At 41.5% G+C, this 19,700-nt stretch overlaps 1 protein-coding gene across 1 annotated transcript in view; it reads right to left on the bottom strand.

Moving 5' to 3' along the window:
* LOC306776805 (homer protein homolog 3-like) overlaps positions 1-19,700 on the bottom strand; it is a 36,669-nt gene that overhangs the window by 9,790 nt on the left and 7,179 nt on the right. Inside the window, exons 2-6 of the mRNA XM_079267652.1 lie at positions 16,339-16,495; positions 15,962-16,093; positions 15,195-15,302; positions 8,260-8,396; positions 4,212-4,368 (exon numbers count right to left, since the gene is read on the bottom strand). Coding sequence (XP_079123778.1) covers positions 4,212-4,368; positions 8,260-8,396; positions 15,195-15,302; positions 15,962-16,093; positions 16,339-16,495 — 691 coding nt within the window. The remainder of the gene's footprint in view (positions 1-4,211; positions 4,369-8,259; positions 8,397-15,194; positions 15,303-15,961; positions 16,094-16,338; positions 16,496-19,700) is intronic.

Raw genomic sequence — 19,700 nt, 5'->3', positions numbered from 1 at the left:
TGGGTCCCTAACCCAGTCAAGGCATTCTGTGAAGGCTGAAGAGAAATAAAATGACAACTTCTCCTCCAGAGTTTTCAAATGTTTGCCAATCACCTCGCACATTGCAGCAGTGTTGCCATCCTGCAGTTTCTCGGTGAGTGGGAACATCTCAAGGTTGCCACGCTGCACATGTTGTTGCCAGAGCTGCACCTTTAAACGGAATCCGTTCATTTTGTCAGTGCTTGTAAGCAGGTTTTCATTTCGGCCTTGCATCCGTGTGTTCAGTTCATTCAGATGATGAAATATATCAGCCAGGTATGCCAGCTTTGCACACCACTGATCACTTGCAAGCAGCTTTGAGAAATCGGGCCTCTCGTCTGTCAGAAACACTTTAAGTTCCTCTCGGAGCTCATACACACGGGCCAGCACTTTGCCGCGCGACAGCCACCGGACCTCCGTGTGGAGCAATAACACTTTATGTTCCGCTCCCATTTCCTCACACAGAGACGCAAATAAGCGAGATTTCAAAGGTCGCGTCTTCACAAAGTTCACTAAGCGCACAACATCATCCAACACAGGACCTAGATCTGCTGGTAAGGTCTTTGCAACGAGGGCCTCACGGTGCAAAAAACAGTGCGTAACAGTAACAGCTGGGTTTCTTTCTTTGACCCTACTTACGAAGCCTTTGATGCGCCCGACCATCGCTGCGGCTCCATCAGTGCAGACACCTGTGCAGTTTTCCCACGTAAGCCCGCTTTTGTCAAGATATTCCGACGTGACCCGAAATATTTCATCTCCTGTTGATTTTTCTGGCAGTGCCTTGCAAAATAGGAAGTTTTCTCTAATGGCTTCTCCATCCACAAAACGCACGTTGGCCAAGAGCTGACAATGTCCACTAATATCCGTCGACTCATCAAGTTGCAAGGCAAATTTCTTACTGATGCGCATCTTTTCCAAAACAACAGTTTCTATGTCCGCAGACATGTCATCAATACGTCTGGCAATTGTGTTATCTGAGAGAGGCACTTTAGCGATCTCTTTGGCCGCGTCAGGGCCGAGCATCTCATTCACAATGGCTTTACAAGCTGGCAGTATTAATGTTTCTGCCACGGTGTGGGACTTTTTTGTTTTAGCTACGAGTTCAGCAACAAGGTAGCTAGCTTTGAGGGCTCTCTCGTTTACCTTTGTGGTTTTTCTCAAAACAGTTGCCTGTTTCTCATTGTTTGTACGTAAGCGTACAAAATAGTCCATCGACTTGTTTTGAACGGAAGGGTGTTTCGTTTGGAGATGGCGTTTAAGCTTGCTTGGCACCATGGCGCTATTGGATAGCTTCTCACCACACACCAAGCACAGCGGACTCGGTGCCGTAGCATCCCCGGTGAACGTAAATCCAAATGAAAGATAGCTTTCGCTGTATTGCCTCGAGCTCACCGTCTTGTCTTTTTTCTTTTGTCGACCACTCATACTTGGGCCTTCATCTGGGTCAGAATTTTGTCCAGGGCCCTGTTCGGCATTTGCATTTTCCCTTCTCAAAAACTTCTCCATCACTGTCACCTTTTTTTTTTTTTTTTTTCATCACTGTCACTTGCTCGTCTTGCTTTGATCCCAAACTGTCACTGTCACGTGTCGCGCAGCACTAACTCTATTGTCTTTACAGGTATTTAAATCCCTCTGCTGCCACCCACTGCCATAGAAGAGTATTACATTATCTGCGACACTTTATTACAGCACAGACACCCGACAATGGTTAATTAGGTGATATTAGAAAATTTCCCACGGCACACCTGACGATCTCTCGCGGCACACTAGTGTGCCGCGGCACACCGGTTGAAAATCACTGCATTAGATAATTGCAGGCAAAGTTACAGATTAATGAGACTGCTTCATGACGATAAAGGATTTTGCACCAAATGTTATGAATCACATTGATGAGTGTAACATGCTGGATTAGACTCTTGTCTGGTAATGTTTCCAACAATAATTTCTCTATAGATTTATCAGACAATTAATCATGTCGTAATACGAATATTGTGATATAAAGTCACAGATCGTGTGATTGAGGATTTAATTCTCATCACCCACTGCTACGACTACCTACCTTTTGTCCTGGCTCAAATATTGGTTGAACTAAACTATACAACACAATTATAATTGTGCCGCTGTGATGGAGGCATGCTCTCTCTGAGCTCACTATATTTAGACAGTTGGAAAGTAAACAAAATGTTTATCTATGGAATTAATTTAGTTCAGCGTCTAGAAATTTGATTTACATCCAAGAATCACAGTTGCCAAAAAAATCCCTCAGAGTCCCCTCAGAGTCTATCCATAAAATAAACCTTCCTGCTGTGGGTGAACACAAACACAGCTGAATCAGAGTGTGACAAGGAAGAAAAAGCCAGCCAACCTCTCTTCTTCTGCACAGACGATGATTTATCTTCTTTCTCTAAATGGGGCAGAACGGGGGGGGGGGGGGGGGGGGGGGGAGAGGGTGGGCCGTATAGGGTGTCCTGTAAACCCCCCCACCAAAAAAAAACCCACATCACTGTCCCCCCTCAACACCCTATTGCCAAACCCTGGGGGCCTGCTCTACTTCCTGCAACCTGGTTGACTTTGCTGCAGAGTGTGTGTAGCTGTGTGTGTTCGGGGGGTCGGGGGGGGGGGGGTAACCAACCTTCACCTGGACTCTCAGAGATAGATGAATCCACAACGTGGGCTGAAAATAAAAGGGCCAGTTTTCTGTCACTGGTGGTTATAGTTTCATTGCAGACCGGTTGCAGCAGCACTTAATTCTGTCGCATTGAAGAAGACTTGTTAAGCATGATTTTCTCTCTCTCAATTAAATATGAAATGCCTGCGTTCTGGCCCTGCGATGATCACGGGAGCCTGTCAACAGAAATATCCCAAGAAAGGGGGGGGGGGGGGGGTGCTGGATGAAAAATGCATCTGCAGTTCGGAAGAGACCAAGTCTGTGTGGGGATTTCAGTGTGATAGTTATAGATGTCTGAATAAAAAATATCTGCATAATATCTATCCAGTTTCTATACGAGTGGTCACATCGTGAGAAAATGTTTCATTGAACAAAAACATACGCAGTATTTCTTCTTTGATTTAAATAGACCACATCTGCCATTTTAAACCATATGCATACACATAAGAGTTAGATGGTTTGGTCTAAATTTTGAATGGTTGGTAATGCAAAGTGAAGTTAATCTATCGCATATCTAGTCTATAATTCCCTCAGTAATGCATACTGTATATGATAATTAACAGAGTTTCCTTTATGTATTAAGTTTATAATATCGGCAGCGGTTGTAGATGCCCTAAACACAAGATGGGGTTGTGACAAAAGTATTTTATCCTTTGGGTGTGAAGTGGATTGATAGAAAGCAGAGCATCACATAATGCAGCACTGATATGTAAACCCTCGACTCAGCACAGTGTAATGAAACAGGAAGTCTATCCAGGTTTATTGGAGTGGACTATCCTGTTTTATGCAAGTTGCCATCTTTGAATTACCTTATGATGCTTTGGAAACTAAAGCGCTGACTGTTGGACCTCCTGCTACACCAAAACAAAACAACAGAAAATACTTGTTTCTGATCAACTTTCAGGTGAAAACACAGTTCCAGTTCTGGTAATAATATTGATAAGTACGCGAGTCAAGGCCCTCAAATCCGATTGCAAAAATGCATAAAATGCAAAAAGCCTTGAAGAGAAAAAAAAAGGTGGCAACCTGAAAGTAAGCTCCAATGGGTCAAGCACATTATAAACAATTGAATTAAGGCCTGTTTTTTTCCTTTTGATGTGGTTTGATGATACACTTTGAAGTGTCCCCAATTGAAAAAAGTATTATCCTCATAACTGGGACAGCTTGTTGTACATTATAATTTAGATGGCTTATTGCAAACTGAACTGCTAGCGGTGCACCAGTTGCAACCACTACGAATTATGGGATGATGCAAGAATAAACTCTAGAGGACATAGAAAAGACACAAACTCCAGCCTCAGAAATGAATTGGATCAGCAACACTTTAACAGCGTCATCCTTGACCAATAAATGTCCCTTCGCTAGGTCCCGCCCCTTGAAAGCAGACTGGCCAATCATAGCGTAGCACTGGCCAGCTTCTGTTTGCTTCTATTTCAGGCTGGTTTTGTGAATTTAGCAAAGAGTCAGATGCACTATATTGTTATCAGCTGCAGGGATTTTGTATTATGAGGTGTTCATTTGTCACCTGGTCTCTGAGGCGATCGGTCTCCTCCTGGTATTCAGCTAGCTGTTTCTTCCACTGCTCCACGCCGCTGTTGGCTTCTTGCAGCGCTTCCACCAGCTTGGAGTTACTGTCCTGCAGGGTGAAGAGCTCAGCCTCCAGGTTTATCTCACACATGGACCTGAGGGGAAGTCACAAAAACAGACAGAGACTTAACTTAATGTCGGAATTATTTATTTTCTTTAAAAAAAACACCCATTTAGCATTTCACAGTCATTTGATCTGTTGTTAAATTAGAAAATATTGATTACTGCAGCATTAAACACATGATGCTGTCAGAGAGAAGCACTGCTGGTGAAGAAAATGCAGAATATAATGAGGTAATGAAGTGAAACATTTATACCATGCTGCACCAGCTGTTTGGAGGAATATGACGCGACATTTATTTTATTTTAGGGAGCCATACGCCATTTATTTTAATGTTTTCAGACAAGTCTGAGACAGAACCAGATTAAAAACGTCTCTTTTAGCATCAACTGACTCGTACCCTTACATCAGACTTTTGTATTACCTTTTCCCCCCCAATTCATTTGATTATTATTACTCAAATATTCTATCTCTCTTTTGTCTTGAGAGGTGTCTTACAATGCAATCCTGCACAGGGTTACCCGGGCTACAGAAGAAATAAAGCAACACGAGTGATGCATTATCTATTATCAAGGCAAGTTTATTTGTACAGCACATAATTCAAAGTGCTTCACATAAAACCATTAAAAGCATCAAAACATAAGGCAAAAGAAAAGGAGATTTCAAAAACAATTAAAAAACAGTGTAAGAAATAAAATGCAGTAGTAAAATGCAGAAATGCAGGAAATTGATTCATATATTAATTGAACGTGGTTCAATTAAAGGCAGCAGCAAACAGAAAGGTCTTCAATCTTGATTTAAATGAGCTGAGGGTCTCAGCAGACCTGCAGCTTTCTGGGACTTTGTTCCAGATATGTGGAGCAGAAAAACTGAACGCTGCTCAGCATGTTGGACAGACGGATCGGGTCCCGTGTAAAGGTCAGGATCCTGTGGGGATATTTAATAAACCAGAGATTTCCCACCATGACGACCAAACTAACAGCTTGGCATCCATAAAACTACTCACCATAGCAACAGGAGAAAAAAAGTGATGCTGTGAAAGAAAAACTGAGGAGAAAGAGGCACAATCTTACACTGGTGAGTCATTAGAGTGAGTAGAGCGCGTGTCATTTCTCTTGCGAGTCCTTCCTTATCTGTCCAAGTGCGAAACTCAACTTTTAGCCTGCAATAAGTGATTTTCTTTAGCCACTTGGAGGCAGCAGAAACGAGTTATGAACACAACATTGACATAGCAACACCATTTAAACCCCTGAGGGAAATATCTGTCTCTTTAGCTGCTGAATGTTCCAGCTCGTGGCTAACTGTGTCTGTCTGCTGGTTGGTGCTGATCAAGTGTGAGTTTTAACAGCTGCCTGATGTACCAAAAGTTGTAGCCGCACAGCTCTACAATGAGTTGAAGATGTTATAAAGCTCTGTAAAGCAGAGGGGAGCTGCAGATTCAGGTGTTAATTCTCTGTAGGTTAATCACAACAATCATAGCCGCTTTAATCTACAGAATCTACACAGTCTCAGGGAGTGGGAATGTGATGCTACTCTCTGCTGCAGCCTCAACGAACTGAGACACAAATGTTTCCAGTTTACAAAATAGTTTTCATTTTCTGCTGTTAGTTACGGTATGAGTCACTTTTATTTCCAAATAGCAGCTCTCATTTCAGAGAGAAACCCCTCAGTTGTAGTGTGGGTACAAGCTGGTCTCTCTGGGTGGATAATGGTATGTTTTGATGTAGAATAAAGTGCTGTCTCTACAAAATGTATTCCCTTTACCAATGAGGTCATGTTTATTGCTTTGTTTATGAGAAGGCCGTCTCAGAAACCTGTCAACAGCGGTCCGTGAAATTTGGTGAAAAGTTGAGCCATGGGACAGAGAAAAAACAAAATTGCCGTTTTCTCATGAACTCATAAAATAACTTGAAACAATTCTGAAAAAGGAATTGTGATGCAGATTAACATTTTATAAACATTTGTGTTGTTGAAATATGCCCTTTAAATCCGGATTCGGATCTCATCCCAGCACAGAAACTGCCCTGATCAAAGTGACCAACGACCTCCTCTCCTCTGATGACCACTACCTCGACAACCTGCTACTACTCGACCTCAGTGCAGCCTTTGACACCATCAACCACTCCATCCTCCTCTCCCGTCTCCTCCCTCCACTTTACTGGCACAGCCGTCTCCAGGTTCAAATCATACGTCTCCGACCGTGAACAGTTCATTAGCATCAATAAATTCAAGTCTGACTCAGCCCCAGTCTCTCAAGGTGTCCCCCAAGGTTCGGTACTCGGCCCCCTCCTCTTCATCCTCTACCTGCTCCCCCTTGGCGACATCATACAAGACATCATACAAGAAATGGTCTCCATTTCCACTGCTATGCTGACAACACCCAGCTCTACATCTCCACCAAATCTGGATGCAAGCAAACTTTCTCAAACTCAACAGCAACAATTCTGAATTCCTCATCATCGGCCCCAAATCACTAAACAAATCCCGCCACAACTTCTCCCTCTGTATCGATGGCACCACTGTCCCTGCTTCCACACATGTCCGTAACCTACGTATCATTTTTGATCAAACCCTCTCCTTTGAACGCCACGTCAATCACATCTCAAAAACATCGCCCGTCTCCGCCTCTTCCTCTCCTCCTCAGCCGCTGAGACGCTCATCCTCGCCTTCATCACCTCTCGACTGGACTACTGCAACAGCATCCTGTACGGCTCACCCACCAAAATCACCAACAAACTACAATACATCCAGAACTCTGCTGCCCGTCTGCTCTCCACTCCCGCACCAGAGACCACATCACCCCAGTCCTTCAAAAGCTCCACTGGCTCCCCATACAGCAAAGCATCCAGTTCAAGATTCTCCTCATCACATACAAAGCCCTTCACACCCTTGCCCCTTCATACCTATCGGACCTCCTGCATCGACACGCTCCCACCCGCAACCTCAGATCCGCCGATGCCAACCTCCTTACCCCCCCATATACTCTGTCCAAGCATGGACCTGTGGGGACAGGGCCTTTTCCATTGCTGCCCCTTGAGTACCTTTTAAAGTGCTATACAAATGAAATGTATCATTATTATTATATGCACTCCTTAAACGCTTTGCATTTTAATGGCTTGTACTTGCTGAGGAGACAGGTTTTTAGCAGTTGGAGTAAATTTTATCTACTGTACAGAGCTCAACAAAGTGCTCTGGGCATTTCCATCTGCTCAAGCAGTGGGATCACAACCTCAGTGTTAAACTTTCTAAACTCGAACGCATTTCCATTCCAGTACTCCCACTCACTCACATCTGCTGCTGTGTACTTTATATCTGTGTTTTGTTTGTTATTTTTTGTAGATTGCGGTTAATATCCTTTCATAAACATCAGAAGCTCCGGCTAAAACAATTCCACTGCACGATGCTCCTCTTTCTCCGTTTCTCTTGTTCTCGTCTTCCTGCCAGTGTTGTAAAACAAGTATCCTAAATCAAATACAAGGTTAGTACTTTGTCTGAAAAATACACTGGTGAATGTTTTTTAAAGTATTATCAGTGTTTCTGGCACAATTTTACGAGTCTGTGTCAGTATCCCAACAATGGTATCGGTGCATCCCTACATGATAGGATATGATACTCTACTCGGGTATTTTTTTTTACTATGATGAATTTACTTTTACTTAAGTAAAGGATCCGAGCACTTCTTACACCACTGCTACAACACTTATTATGTTAATAAAAAACAAAGCTACATAAAGACTAACAAACCCAAACTGAAGACTGAACTGAACAGTGTGAGACTTCACTGAAGTGTAAAAAGTGTCTTAAGAGGAGGGCTTATCAGGGCTGGTCTTTAAGTAAATAAAACCATTGAGCTTTCTTTTCTCCAGACAATCAGCCTGGTGCTCACAGAGGCAAGTGAAAAAAAAACAAAAAACATTGTTATTACCCTTCAGACAACATCTTTTTGACCCTCTCCTTCTCCACCGTCAGCTCCACTTCAGCACTCTTGCTGCGGAACAGCCTTTCCTCGCCGGGCCCGTTGACTGCGAGCAGCGGCGGAGAATGACGCTCCTCCGACAACTCCTGGCACAACAACACAATCAGGACATGAGCTCCAAATGTGACATTAAAATCAGCAGCAGCTCTGTTAACGCAACATCAGTTTCATTCTGTTCTAGAACATTTTCTGTAAGTGTTAAACATTTGAGCAAAAAATGACGTGTCATATAGCTGTTTGGGATTAAAATGTAAATCCTAATCAATTACTCTGTAGTTTTCCTTTTGTGAGACCAGAGTCCTTTAAGAGAAAGTGCCCGTTTAGAGAACAAGAGCACTTAGCGAGTATTTAGTCTGCAACACATTATTTTATTCACAATGGATGTTCCAAATGACATTAAATGTTCCAATGTGATAAAATGCCCATAAAGAAAGATCATTGATTGTGGATGTTACACTGTCGACACAAGATTGAGCACAATTCATTCCATTTTGGCTCAGTGGTTCAGCTTGGAGCTGGTGAAAGGGCCCATCACTGTCTCAACACTCAGACCCGGCATCAGAACAAAACGGACAAGACTCAGCAGCGTGACAGCACAGAGCTCAACCGGTCAGTGTGCCTGGTATGTCCCATCTGGGTCCCTGTAAACAGGTTCCATGCAGAGTGAGCAGCCACATGTGGAGCCCAGCTGCCTTCTCGTCATACAACTTTAGAGATCTGATTGGACTCAACATAAGGTGTTTGTGTAAACAGATGATATGTACATGCTGGTGATCCTGCTGTCATGTGTACATCTGTGCATCCAATGTGTACAACAGATGTTGAGCAAATTGTAAAAAACAGACATTGCTGGGAACTTAATAATTTAATAGTGTTCCATCTGACTGTTTTTTGTTGTCGTTTGATGCCACTACAACCAACTAGAACCGTAATAATATCACCAATACTAATACTATCTAGTACTTGCTAGTTAATATTAACTGATGCAGTTATCTTGAAAGCTAGAAGTCTGTGCTTTGGAGCAGAGATTAGGGCTCCAGTCAGTACAGTTGGTGTCTCACAGTAACATATCACACATGTGGCCTTTAGTTCGACACTGAATGGATCCGCAGCCATGATACAACAAGAAGATTCAACTTGTTCCTTGTTATCAGCTCGGGTTGTTCCATTTGGACATCAAGTTATTTGGGAATATATTTTGTCCCTGGGAGATTTATAAATTAAAAAATAAAGTAAACCGCTATATCTTACAGTAGTGTTTTCTTTTACTTCATTAGGAGTAGCCTACAGTATGAAATGAAAGTTAAATAAACTGAATGGTGATACAGTACAAGAAGAGTAATAATTGATGTTCCTCTCATGTCAAAAAGAGACTTTGAACATGACATACACTACAGCATGCGGATAGCTTGACTCCAGCCTGGCACAGTCAAGTCTAACCAATCTGCTTTGATATTTTCCTTCTCTGCTGCCCAGAAATGGGATCAAGCTTCCTTTCACACAGTTTTGTGAACCATGTTCCTCAGTTGTGGCTGTGGGCTATAAGACTGAAAGCAAACAGTGAAAGAAAGTCTCCTTTTTTTAAAAGCATGCAGATGAATTAACTTGGGCACATTCCTTTATCCAGAGTCATTCTCCTTTCTGTGTGGCAACCTAAACCTGAACTCGTCAATGACCGAGTGCCTCACTGAAGCAGTACAACCCTGCACTTATTCTAGAAAAAGCTTGTATTATTAAGTTGAACAAGCCTGAGTGTATTCCCCCGAGGACGATGGTATATTATCTATAGCTGAGCAGCTCTCTGTCCGACCTCGTGGATGAATATGGAAATAAAACACTAAGCCGACCAAAGTGTCCAGAGGAAGGAACCCGAGAACGGGAAAAATCAAAGTCAAGACAACTCCAGTCCGGCCCCAAAGCCAACGGATCGGCTGTGCGTATCTCTGAATAATTCATACGGTGGATCATGTTTAAGTCATAAATGGGATTACAAATTTAAAGCAGTTTTTCCGTATGTTGTTTGCTAACAGGCTGAGTGGAAACAAGGCAGACACTCAAGAGCACAAGCCTGCGACCAAAGACTAATGAGGCAGAGTTCAAAGGAATTTTCGCTTTTAAAAAGGACAATTCTGCGTGCTGTCTGTTCTCGGGGGATATTCGAGGTTATCATTGAAGTCTGCCGTCTGGATCGTCTCAATTTTGGGGAAGTACCGTGAATTCGGATGAATTAATCTTAATGTTGCCATATTCTGTACATTTCCGATAGACTGTGCAGACTAAATTACATGTTGTGCCGTGGTTGCCAAACCTTTTGCTCTTTTGTAGCAAACACCAGCTGTGCTCTGAAGCTAAATTTGCTCTGAAGTCAACTTTGATCAGACTCCAGATGAATTATTGAGCATGATAGTCCATGCAACGCTGAGACGCATGACTAGGAACACAGCAGTTCCTTAGACAAAAGATGGTTGTCTTTGTATTGTTTTTGGATTGTTGGCTGGAGTGTGTGTTTTTACGCACCTGGGAGAGCTGAGGGATAGAGATGTCCCATGATGCATCGGGGGAAGGGAGAGGGAAGTGCCAGATGAGGAGAAATGGGAAAAAAAAGTAGATCATAGATAAATAAAACCATGCCATTATTTTGACAATACTTATAGTGATGCCCAGTTCATGAACGCTTTACCATTTACCAAGTGTTCAACTTGGTAAATGTTTTTTTGATCTTTGTTTCTGCACAGGTATTGATTCATTTTTATTTCTGGTTTGTTTGGAGAGAACAAAAGAAGAAGAGTCATGAGGAGGAGCAGTAACTGCAACTGAAGGCTGAACAAAACAAAAAACCCAACTGTATTGAAATAAGAAGAAGAGGTCACAGTTCCATCCCTGATGTTTGAGTGACATGTGATCTCTGGGAAGAGAGCAGTAAATGAGCTTAGTATCATCGATAGAGACAGAAAAAAGATGGCCATCAAATAATCTTTATCTAATCATCAAAACATCCACATGAACACTATCTGCAAAGTAAATGTGGTTGTTTGTGTTGTATTTAAAACAACCCCAAAGTTACTTTTAAGTTGCTTTGGGGTTTGGGGAGGCTTGCTTTGAAATCGATGGAAATCCCAGATACTTGAATATTCAACGGCTTTCCTGAGAGCTGATGTCTCTGCACCACTGTTCATCTGAAGTACATCTATGCTGTTTACTTATTTATCTGAGCCTCAGTGCATTTGCTCCTTTAGCTTTATGAAGCCTCCGTTTTCACTGAGACACACACCCGATTTATTTATTCATGTGTCCATGCATCAGAGGTACGTGCTTACGTTTCCCTTGAAGCACCTGCCCTGCCGACTAAACAACAGACACGGCCCAAAACACACATACTTTTTTTAGCCTGTTTTAATGCCAAGTCTGTGGTTTAAAATATTGATAACTGGCATTTCGGTTTGCCTCTCAGCCTCCATGTACTGCCGGAGACAGCAGAGGAAAAAAGCTCCAATCAGCAGGCGCAAACAAATGACAGCTGTTAGCTGTCAGATGAGGGAACCAGCTTCTGTGTTCTGCTGTGTTTACACTGCTGTTCAGAGGATTTATGGGCAGAGATCTTATCTCTTCTGCACTCTTGACATTTATTCATTTCATCCCACTTTGTTTTGTCTGACAAGCCCTGTGAGATGAGATCATTAACACCACATGTCAAGTTCCCATTGTGTTTATTTGAAGTGACTTTAAACTGGATGTTATTCAACTCTATTAACTGAATATAAGACGAATATTGTTTCAATAATTTGTTCATACATGACATAATGATCCTGGAATTGTCCATGTTTAGGCTTAGTTTATTTATTTTTTGTAGTGTGTAGCATTTAGGGTGGATATATTGCCAGAAATGAAATATAATATCATCAAAGGTGCATAATACAAGATTATAATAAAAAAAAAAGTATATATTCCATAAATACAATTTCATGGCATAAGCATGTTTTGCGTCTTCGTACTTGTCAGTTCTACAATGCGCTCTATATTGCTCTGTTTACCACTCTTCTTCTTCATCTCACTCAACTACACCATCTCCTCCTCCATCTCATCTCTGAGCTCTGCAAATACGCCTGAAAGCTGAAGCTTTACTGCATGCTGATCCCCTGCTGCCATCCACATATCAGAGGCAGAAAATGTGCTCTGTAAAGCTCGAGGCTGCACAAATACACCTCTGCAATAGGGTGGATGGTTACTGACCAGCTAAGTGTGACGCAAAACCTACAGATACAGCAGAGGAAAATAAAACAAGACAAAATACTGCAGCTCCCCTCCGGCGTATAAACATTTTCTGTCGGGTCATCAGTTTATCGTGATGTAAGGTTTGCATATTTATCTGCATATTATTACATTTTCTTCCTCTAACTCCTGACTTTTGACTGACATTTGGTAGCAAGAGACACTTTGGATTTTTGTTCTATTCACGAACATTTAACTCAAGCTATTTTCTTTGGTAAACTTTGCAACTTCTACACAAATTAGTTATTTTTAATATCTTTGTTCTGGTGTTTGTGGAGATCTTTAAACAGTACACAGTCTGGTAAATGAAAGCCACATCATCCTTAATGGAGCCTTCAACTGACATTAGAGCTGCAATCAATACTTTGCTGTAGTTCATACGTACAACAACCTCGTGTACTCGCACTCCATAACAACTTTGACGGGCTATTACTTCCATATTACACAGCTTCAGAGAGTCAGCACTCTGGTGTTTTACGACGTGCAGCGGTGAGTCGGCGGATGGGATAATAACCACGACAACGCCTCTGTGTTTACTGCCCGACACCAAATCAAAGACTGCTGTGTTCTAGAAATACAGCTGCTCGTCTGCTTGTGTCTGACCTTGCAGCTTTATCCAAGTAATGTTATTGTCTGTGTGTGTGTGTGTGTGCGCGTGTGTGTCGCAGTGCTCTGTGAGTTTCGTCACCTGGTTGCCATGGTAACATGCCGTAACCCCTCTGCTTGCTGACCCTGACCTCTATTTGTGCCGTTTGACTCTGCAAATCACACCGAGGGCCTGAATTCAGCGTTTTCATGTTTCATTTCCTCACTGCATTTTTATTCATTAATCGTTTTCCATTCTTGTTCCTACACAGGAACACTAGGGTTTCACAGTACTGCATATACCGTTACATCCTACAGCAACTCTTCCCTGCCATAGAAGAGATATGTAGAAGCGAGAAATTAATTTTGCACATGGGAAGAATTGCAATATCGTCATACAACACATGTATGAAACAGGATCATTTCCTTCTTAATCGATTGGTTACAGTTTTATGAAGAAAGCTGCGTTTTACAATTGTTCTACCTTTTTTTATTCATTACCTATTTAGTTTTCTCCACTTTTCTTCTGTTTTTTACTGTTATACTTCCATTCGTACTTTTTACACTATAAAGGACTTGGTAACAATGTTGATTTAAAAAGTGTTACGAAATCCAATTTATAGGAGCTTCCTGGTGGTTAAGACGCGTTCCATGTGACTACAAAGTCCCCAATTTTCTCTTTTCATAAATTTACAAACAGATCTCAAACTAAGCTGTTGTCATTAACTCCCAGTGTAAAAAGTTAAAGATAGGCTGTTAGATCAAAAAGAAAGTAACCAATCAATGTCAAATACACTGAGCGATTAGCAAACTGACCCTTAATCTGATCTGAAGGGTTAATAGTAAACAAAATAAGACTCATTAAAAGCAGGCAGCACAAAGGACCTTTGAATCAGCCGACATCCGAGTGTCTCAGAGCTGAGGTTGCGGTTGGCAGCGTGACCTGCTGAGTGGCTCTTTGTTAGGACTACACCCCAACACACACCCACTCAAGTTCACGTCACTACAACAACCAAACACACTCTTAATGCTAATACTTGGCAGAACTAACTGCAAAACATGACCAGTATAGCAGCTCCTAAGCTTCTCAAAAGTTAGCCATGTTTGTACAATTAAAGCACTGCCTCCCAAACAGAGTGTGTGCTAGTTGTTATTTTTGGTTTTGTAAATGTCGAAAGCAAACTGTCTTGTGATCTACCTGTACCGTCACTACAAGGCGGCTTGTAAAAGGTGCGAGAAAAAGGTGAAGGATGAAAAGTTTCCACCGCTGGCAAACTTTCACTTCTCAAACTGAACCTCAGAGTTATAAAGTCCACCAAGAAATCATGGATGCTGGCAGGATAAAAGCCAGCCATTGTCCTTTCAGCAGCAGCCAGATTCCCTTCAACTATAGATGATTCAGCTCTCCTCCCTTTCTCCAACTCCATTTTCCTGATCGCTCATTCAGCTCTTTCAGTCCCAGCCATTACTGCCCCTCCAAACACCTTCAGCCCCGGCGTCCCTTTCTGCCGCTCATCTCCATTTGCCATGCACGAAATCTTTTGATGGAGTTAACCAATGGGAGAATAACTGAGCAGCCAGATGGGGTTATATCCAATCCCTCGTGATTCGGTACACGTTTAAAATAGAAACAAAGCCACCAACTTCATTGGCGTATTACTGCTCGGTTCTGGCGTATTAGCCTGGGAGTCACAGAAACCATCACGTCCCTTCACCATCCTGAACTTGTTTTCCATCCTTATTAAAGGCCATGTCTACAGTTTTCAACATTTCCTTTCAGAAGAAAATAGTTCCCACTTTTGTCTTTTGTGGATATTTTCAGATCAGCGAATAGAAAAGCTTTGTTGAGGTGATTTATTGTTATAAGTCAGCATAGCAAAATACATTTATTACGATGTGAATTTCCCCTTATTATTCACTACACAGATCTGACAGCATATTTGAGAATATGGAGCTTCCATTTTCTACCTGGGGAATGATATAATCAGCCACACTAACTAAGAAAACATTTAAGTAGATCAGTGCTTTACCTGTGGAGCTGCAAAGTTAAGCGCAGGGTTGGCCAGTTCAAACCTCTCCTGAGATTTCTCTCTGGCCAGACGGGCCGCCTCCTTCACCTCCTTAAACTGCTCTGCAAACTGCAGGTGGACACAGAAGACAGAAGTTACACCCTGTCTGCTAAAACAACCTTAATCCCCAAAATGCACCATGTCTACATCCTTACATCACTGTTTTAAGTCTTCAGTTGGTACTTTTACATGAGAACTTCATTAAAAAACTGAATAAAATATCTTGACTTCGTGCCTGGCGTATGCATCATCCAGCTTCAATCTGGAGTTACCAGAATATTTGTTCAGGTGCTGGACCTCTGACCCCTTTTTGTTCTTTGTAATTTCAACATGTAATTATCTTTCCCAATGTATTATTTAGTAGCTCTATATATAAACATATATAAATATCAAAAATAAACTAAAATATATGCAAGTATTGCAGATTAATAAAATTAATATAACATTAAATAGCATGGGAAGAAGTGTGTGAAATCCTGTATCATAGTGTTGTGTTGTTGAGGTGTTTTGTGTCTCTGTGTAATCAGACACTGACAGAATAAAATACGTGTTAAGATGAATCAAAAATGGGGGAAATGGGGCCTTGATCATCACATCACTGTACTCTCCTGCTCCATAGTCCCTCTTTTTCCACCTAACCCTCTGTGTGTAGTATTGAATAAATTAAAAACTCCTGTGAGTATTGTATTTTAATGTTGTCGAGGTGTGTGTGTGAGACAGATGTTTACCTGCTGCAGCTGCTGCTCTGTGGAGAAGCCCAGGCCATAGACGGTGTTGGCCCTGCTGTCTGCCCACTGGCCAAACTTTTGGGAGGTTTTGGTGAAGGTCATGTTGGGGGTGATGGTGCTGTTGATGATGGCCTGACACCACAAAGAATAAAATAAGTAATGAATAACATGAACACTAAAGTAGGTAAATGATCCTCCACAGAAATACACGGTATATATATATATATAGTAACTCACTGTTAACAAGTGAGTTACACTTGTTAACAGTGAGTTAACTGTCTTGACCTAAAACCAAATAACAAAATGTGTGATGTGAACGTATGAAGCAGCATTTATACACGTGGATCTGTGCAGTCATGTGTGTGGTGGGCCCCCACCTTGGTCCCACCAACGCTGATGATGCGGTATACGCTGCGGCTGGCATCGTAGAAAAAGGACACCGTGACAGCGTGTTTGCTGGCTGGCAGCCAGTTGCGTTTTGTGGCCGGGTCGATCTGGAAGACATGAGCTCTGGCGCTGAAGATGGGCTGCTCCCTTTATAAAAGAAAAACACAACAGAACATATTCACTTGTATTCAGTGGTGCTGTTTTACATTAGTGTGTATTATTGTCCCATGAGCACCTGCCGGCATTGGACCAGTAGTAATCTCCCAGCTGGAGACTTCTCTATAAAGATAATGGGGTGTTTGTGTTAACTGAAACTTGTTTTGTTGTTTTTAAAGTTGATTTGTTATTCGCAAAACACAGAAATAACTAAAGTGTTCTGAGGAAACAGACCAGTTTTTGTATCTAGTACTTATATTAAGCTTTTAAGTGCTGCTTTATGAAATAATTAAAGGCAACAATAATACAAATTAAATTACTAAGTTATCCTTATGAGCTATGCATTCCAACATACTTGGACAATGGAAATATCACACAGGAAACCCATGATTGGTACAGTGATCAAAGCCAAAAACATCTGTAACCAATATTGAAAGTAGCTATACAATATATAATCATTATTAGGGATGCCCCCCAAACCCGGTTCTAAACGGGAACCGGTTTCAAATGAGTAAAAACCTGGAGTATTGACTCGCAAACCTCCTCTCTCGGCCTCTGTGCCCGTGTTTGCGCAGAGTCGGCGTTTACTCTCTGACACACACATCGACTCTGGCTCAACTTATGGAGGTAAAACCATAAATGTATCAAAACATTTGCCAAACAAGCGTAACATAAATCTGCAGAAATGCAGCAGACCATCTTCGTCCACAGCAGGTAACATTAGCGATGCCATACGGAGTTTGCCAATAAGAATAGTCTAATGAATGAAAGCTAATCAATAAGCTAATTGTTTAGCTGCGAATGTATTTTAAAGATTTTGGAACGTCTTGTATTGCTGCTCAAGAAATACTATTTGTATACATACAAGAATAATGAAGCAATGTTGATTCTTTATGAATCGTCTTCTTCTCACAAAAAAGAACCGATAAGAGTATCGCTAAGGAACCGAACCGATAAGTAGAACCGATAAGAGTACTACTATCGATAAAATCCATCTAATCATCATCTTGTTCATCTGTTTGAGTGTGAACCAATGACTCGTTTGGCACCGAGTGTACAATGATGAAGCTATAAATAGGGACAAAAATAATACATTTAATTTCCTAACAGTATTGTCAGGAACCTTGAGGTCATTGATGTTCTCCTGGTGTAATGAAGCTGAAGATTTGCTAACCGCTAGCAGTCCAATGAGCCATTCTGCTCCCTTTGAAGAGGCGTACACTCGCTGTGATGAGTAACAGTGGATAGAGGCTCACAGGATGATGAGGGTCTACGCGGGCACTTTGGCGAATTCATGCAACATTACATCGTTAATAGAGTTTGCACAATGTCAATGTATGCAATGGGCCGTTCCCATTGCAAGTCAATTATGTACTGGCATTAATGAGGGTAATGCGTGTGGGGAGGAGGCTCTGTTCTTTGTGTCAGCAAGAGAAAGAACCATTTATATCGGTCAGCACCGTCTATATGAAGCATTGTTCCCACTGGGTTTGGTTGGAATTACTTTCAATTTGCATACAAACAATCGTTATTGTTTCAACACAGATTACTGAAACTACAATTGACAATAGCAGCCAAGGAAGCAGATTGTGGTGTCAGTCAGGTCCAGGATGACAGAGGCAAGAGACAGAATAAATATGACTGATTGATGATACAAATGTGGGTCTAAGGAGACTGAACAACATGAAGTCACTGGAAAAAAAAGGCCGACAAGAAGAGCAAACTATTAAGTCTCTACTTTTTGATACACTTGGCTCTTAGAATTAGATTTATTGGTTTTGTTTTAGTTCAAATATTCTGATAACTACCCTCACAGAAGTTAGATAAGTGTTGTTGTTTGCTGCCACATAAATGGTATTTCTATGATAGATAGTTTTTGTTCAATCAGAGCACACAAACATTTCTTAAAAAATTTAAATATTCAAAATAAAAACCTCAACAGATGAGAATTTTGTGTGCATATCATCTAAAAAGTGAACGTTAACAAACTCTGGTAAACGTGACAGTTTTTATTATGACATTAATTATTTTTCATTTATTCACTGTCATTGAATTATTGATCTTGAAAGACTAGGAAGCTAGTCGTGAACTAGCTTGACTCGTTATGTCTCTGACTGACTGCATTTAGCCTGTTCCTACTTCGTTGAGTTCAGTGCTGCAAACTGTAGAAAGTTGCTTTTAGCCATGTGAGCTCTTTCTATGGCATTTTTTCACAGTTTATATTTGATATATTTAGCAGGAAAGGTGAAATCAACAACATAAAAAATCACTACTTTAGCAATCGAGTTATGAATCAGCTTTTAACTCAGCCCCTGAGATTATTTCTACCCGTAACCGCTGTCCAATTATGCCCACAAGAAGTGCTGTGCAAACCTAAGAATTCAATCTGGAACCATGTTTGGATCTTTGTGTGGATGCAGACAGGGCATCACTGAGGCAACATGGCTGTTGCTTCCAAGCATTTAATCACTGCATCAAATCTTTCAGCTTGAGCATTTCAGTGTACGAGTTAATTATCTCGATCGCCTTTAACTGCCACTGTGCAATTGTCCTTGAGCGCGTCCTTTTTAGCAGCAATTTGTCACATGGAAATATGTTGTGGCTAACAGTAAAGAGACTGTGAGAGAACCAGACATCATTCACAAGGTTAAGAAAGAAAAACAAAGGATGTTGTAATAAAGCTTTTCAGGTATGATGAGGTTTGTGGTAAACCTGCACACTTATCTCACTTTCTCAAAACATCAGACACGAATCAAGCAGATCAACGGTACCATGAATGTACTTAATCATGCTCAATAACACTAATCGTGTGGCTGCGTGGCTGACAACCAGGACGCTTAAAGCAATAAGCCAATAAAGCCAAAAATAATAAGACTTGACATCAAAGTAAAGGAGCTTCTGGCAGGGTTTCTATTTGATCATCTTCTCATCTTAAAGCTGGAGTGCATAACTTGTGTTTCCCCCCTCTGGCAGCGAGAGTAACTACCAAATAAGAGACCCGTTAGCGACAGAGCAGCAGCGAGGAATATGGCAGAGGCCATGACAGAAAAACATAAAAGAGCGTCCAAGGAACATTTCCAGAGTGGATGCGCCAGATTTTGAAAAAATAAAATAAAAAAAGGACACTCTGCGTTCAGAAGAAGGATTAAAGTAAAACAACTTGCACAGGAAGACAGCACTTCTGGGAGATGTGGTG

The sequence above is a fragment of the Melanostigma gelatinosum genome (genome assembly GCF_949748355.1).
Source record: "Melanostigma gelatinosum genome assembly, chromosome: 4".
NCBI lineage: Eukaryota > Metazoa > Chordata > Actinopteri > Perciformes > Zoarcidae > Melanostigma > Melanostigma gelatinosum.
The sequence above is the reverse complement of the archived record's forward strand: the minus strand, read 5'-3'. Positions and strand labels throughout refer to the sequence as shown.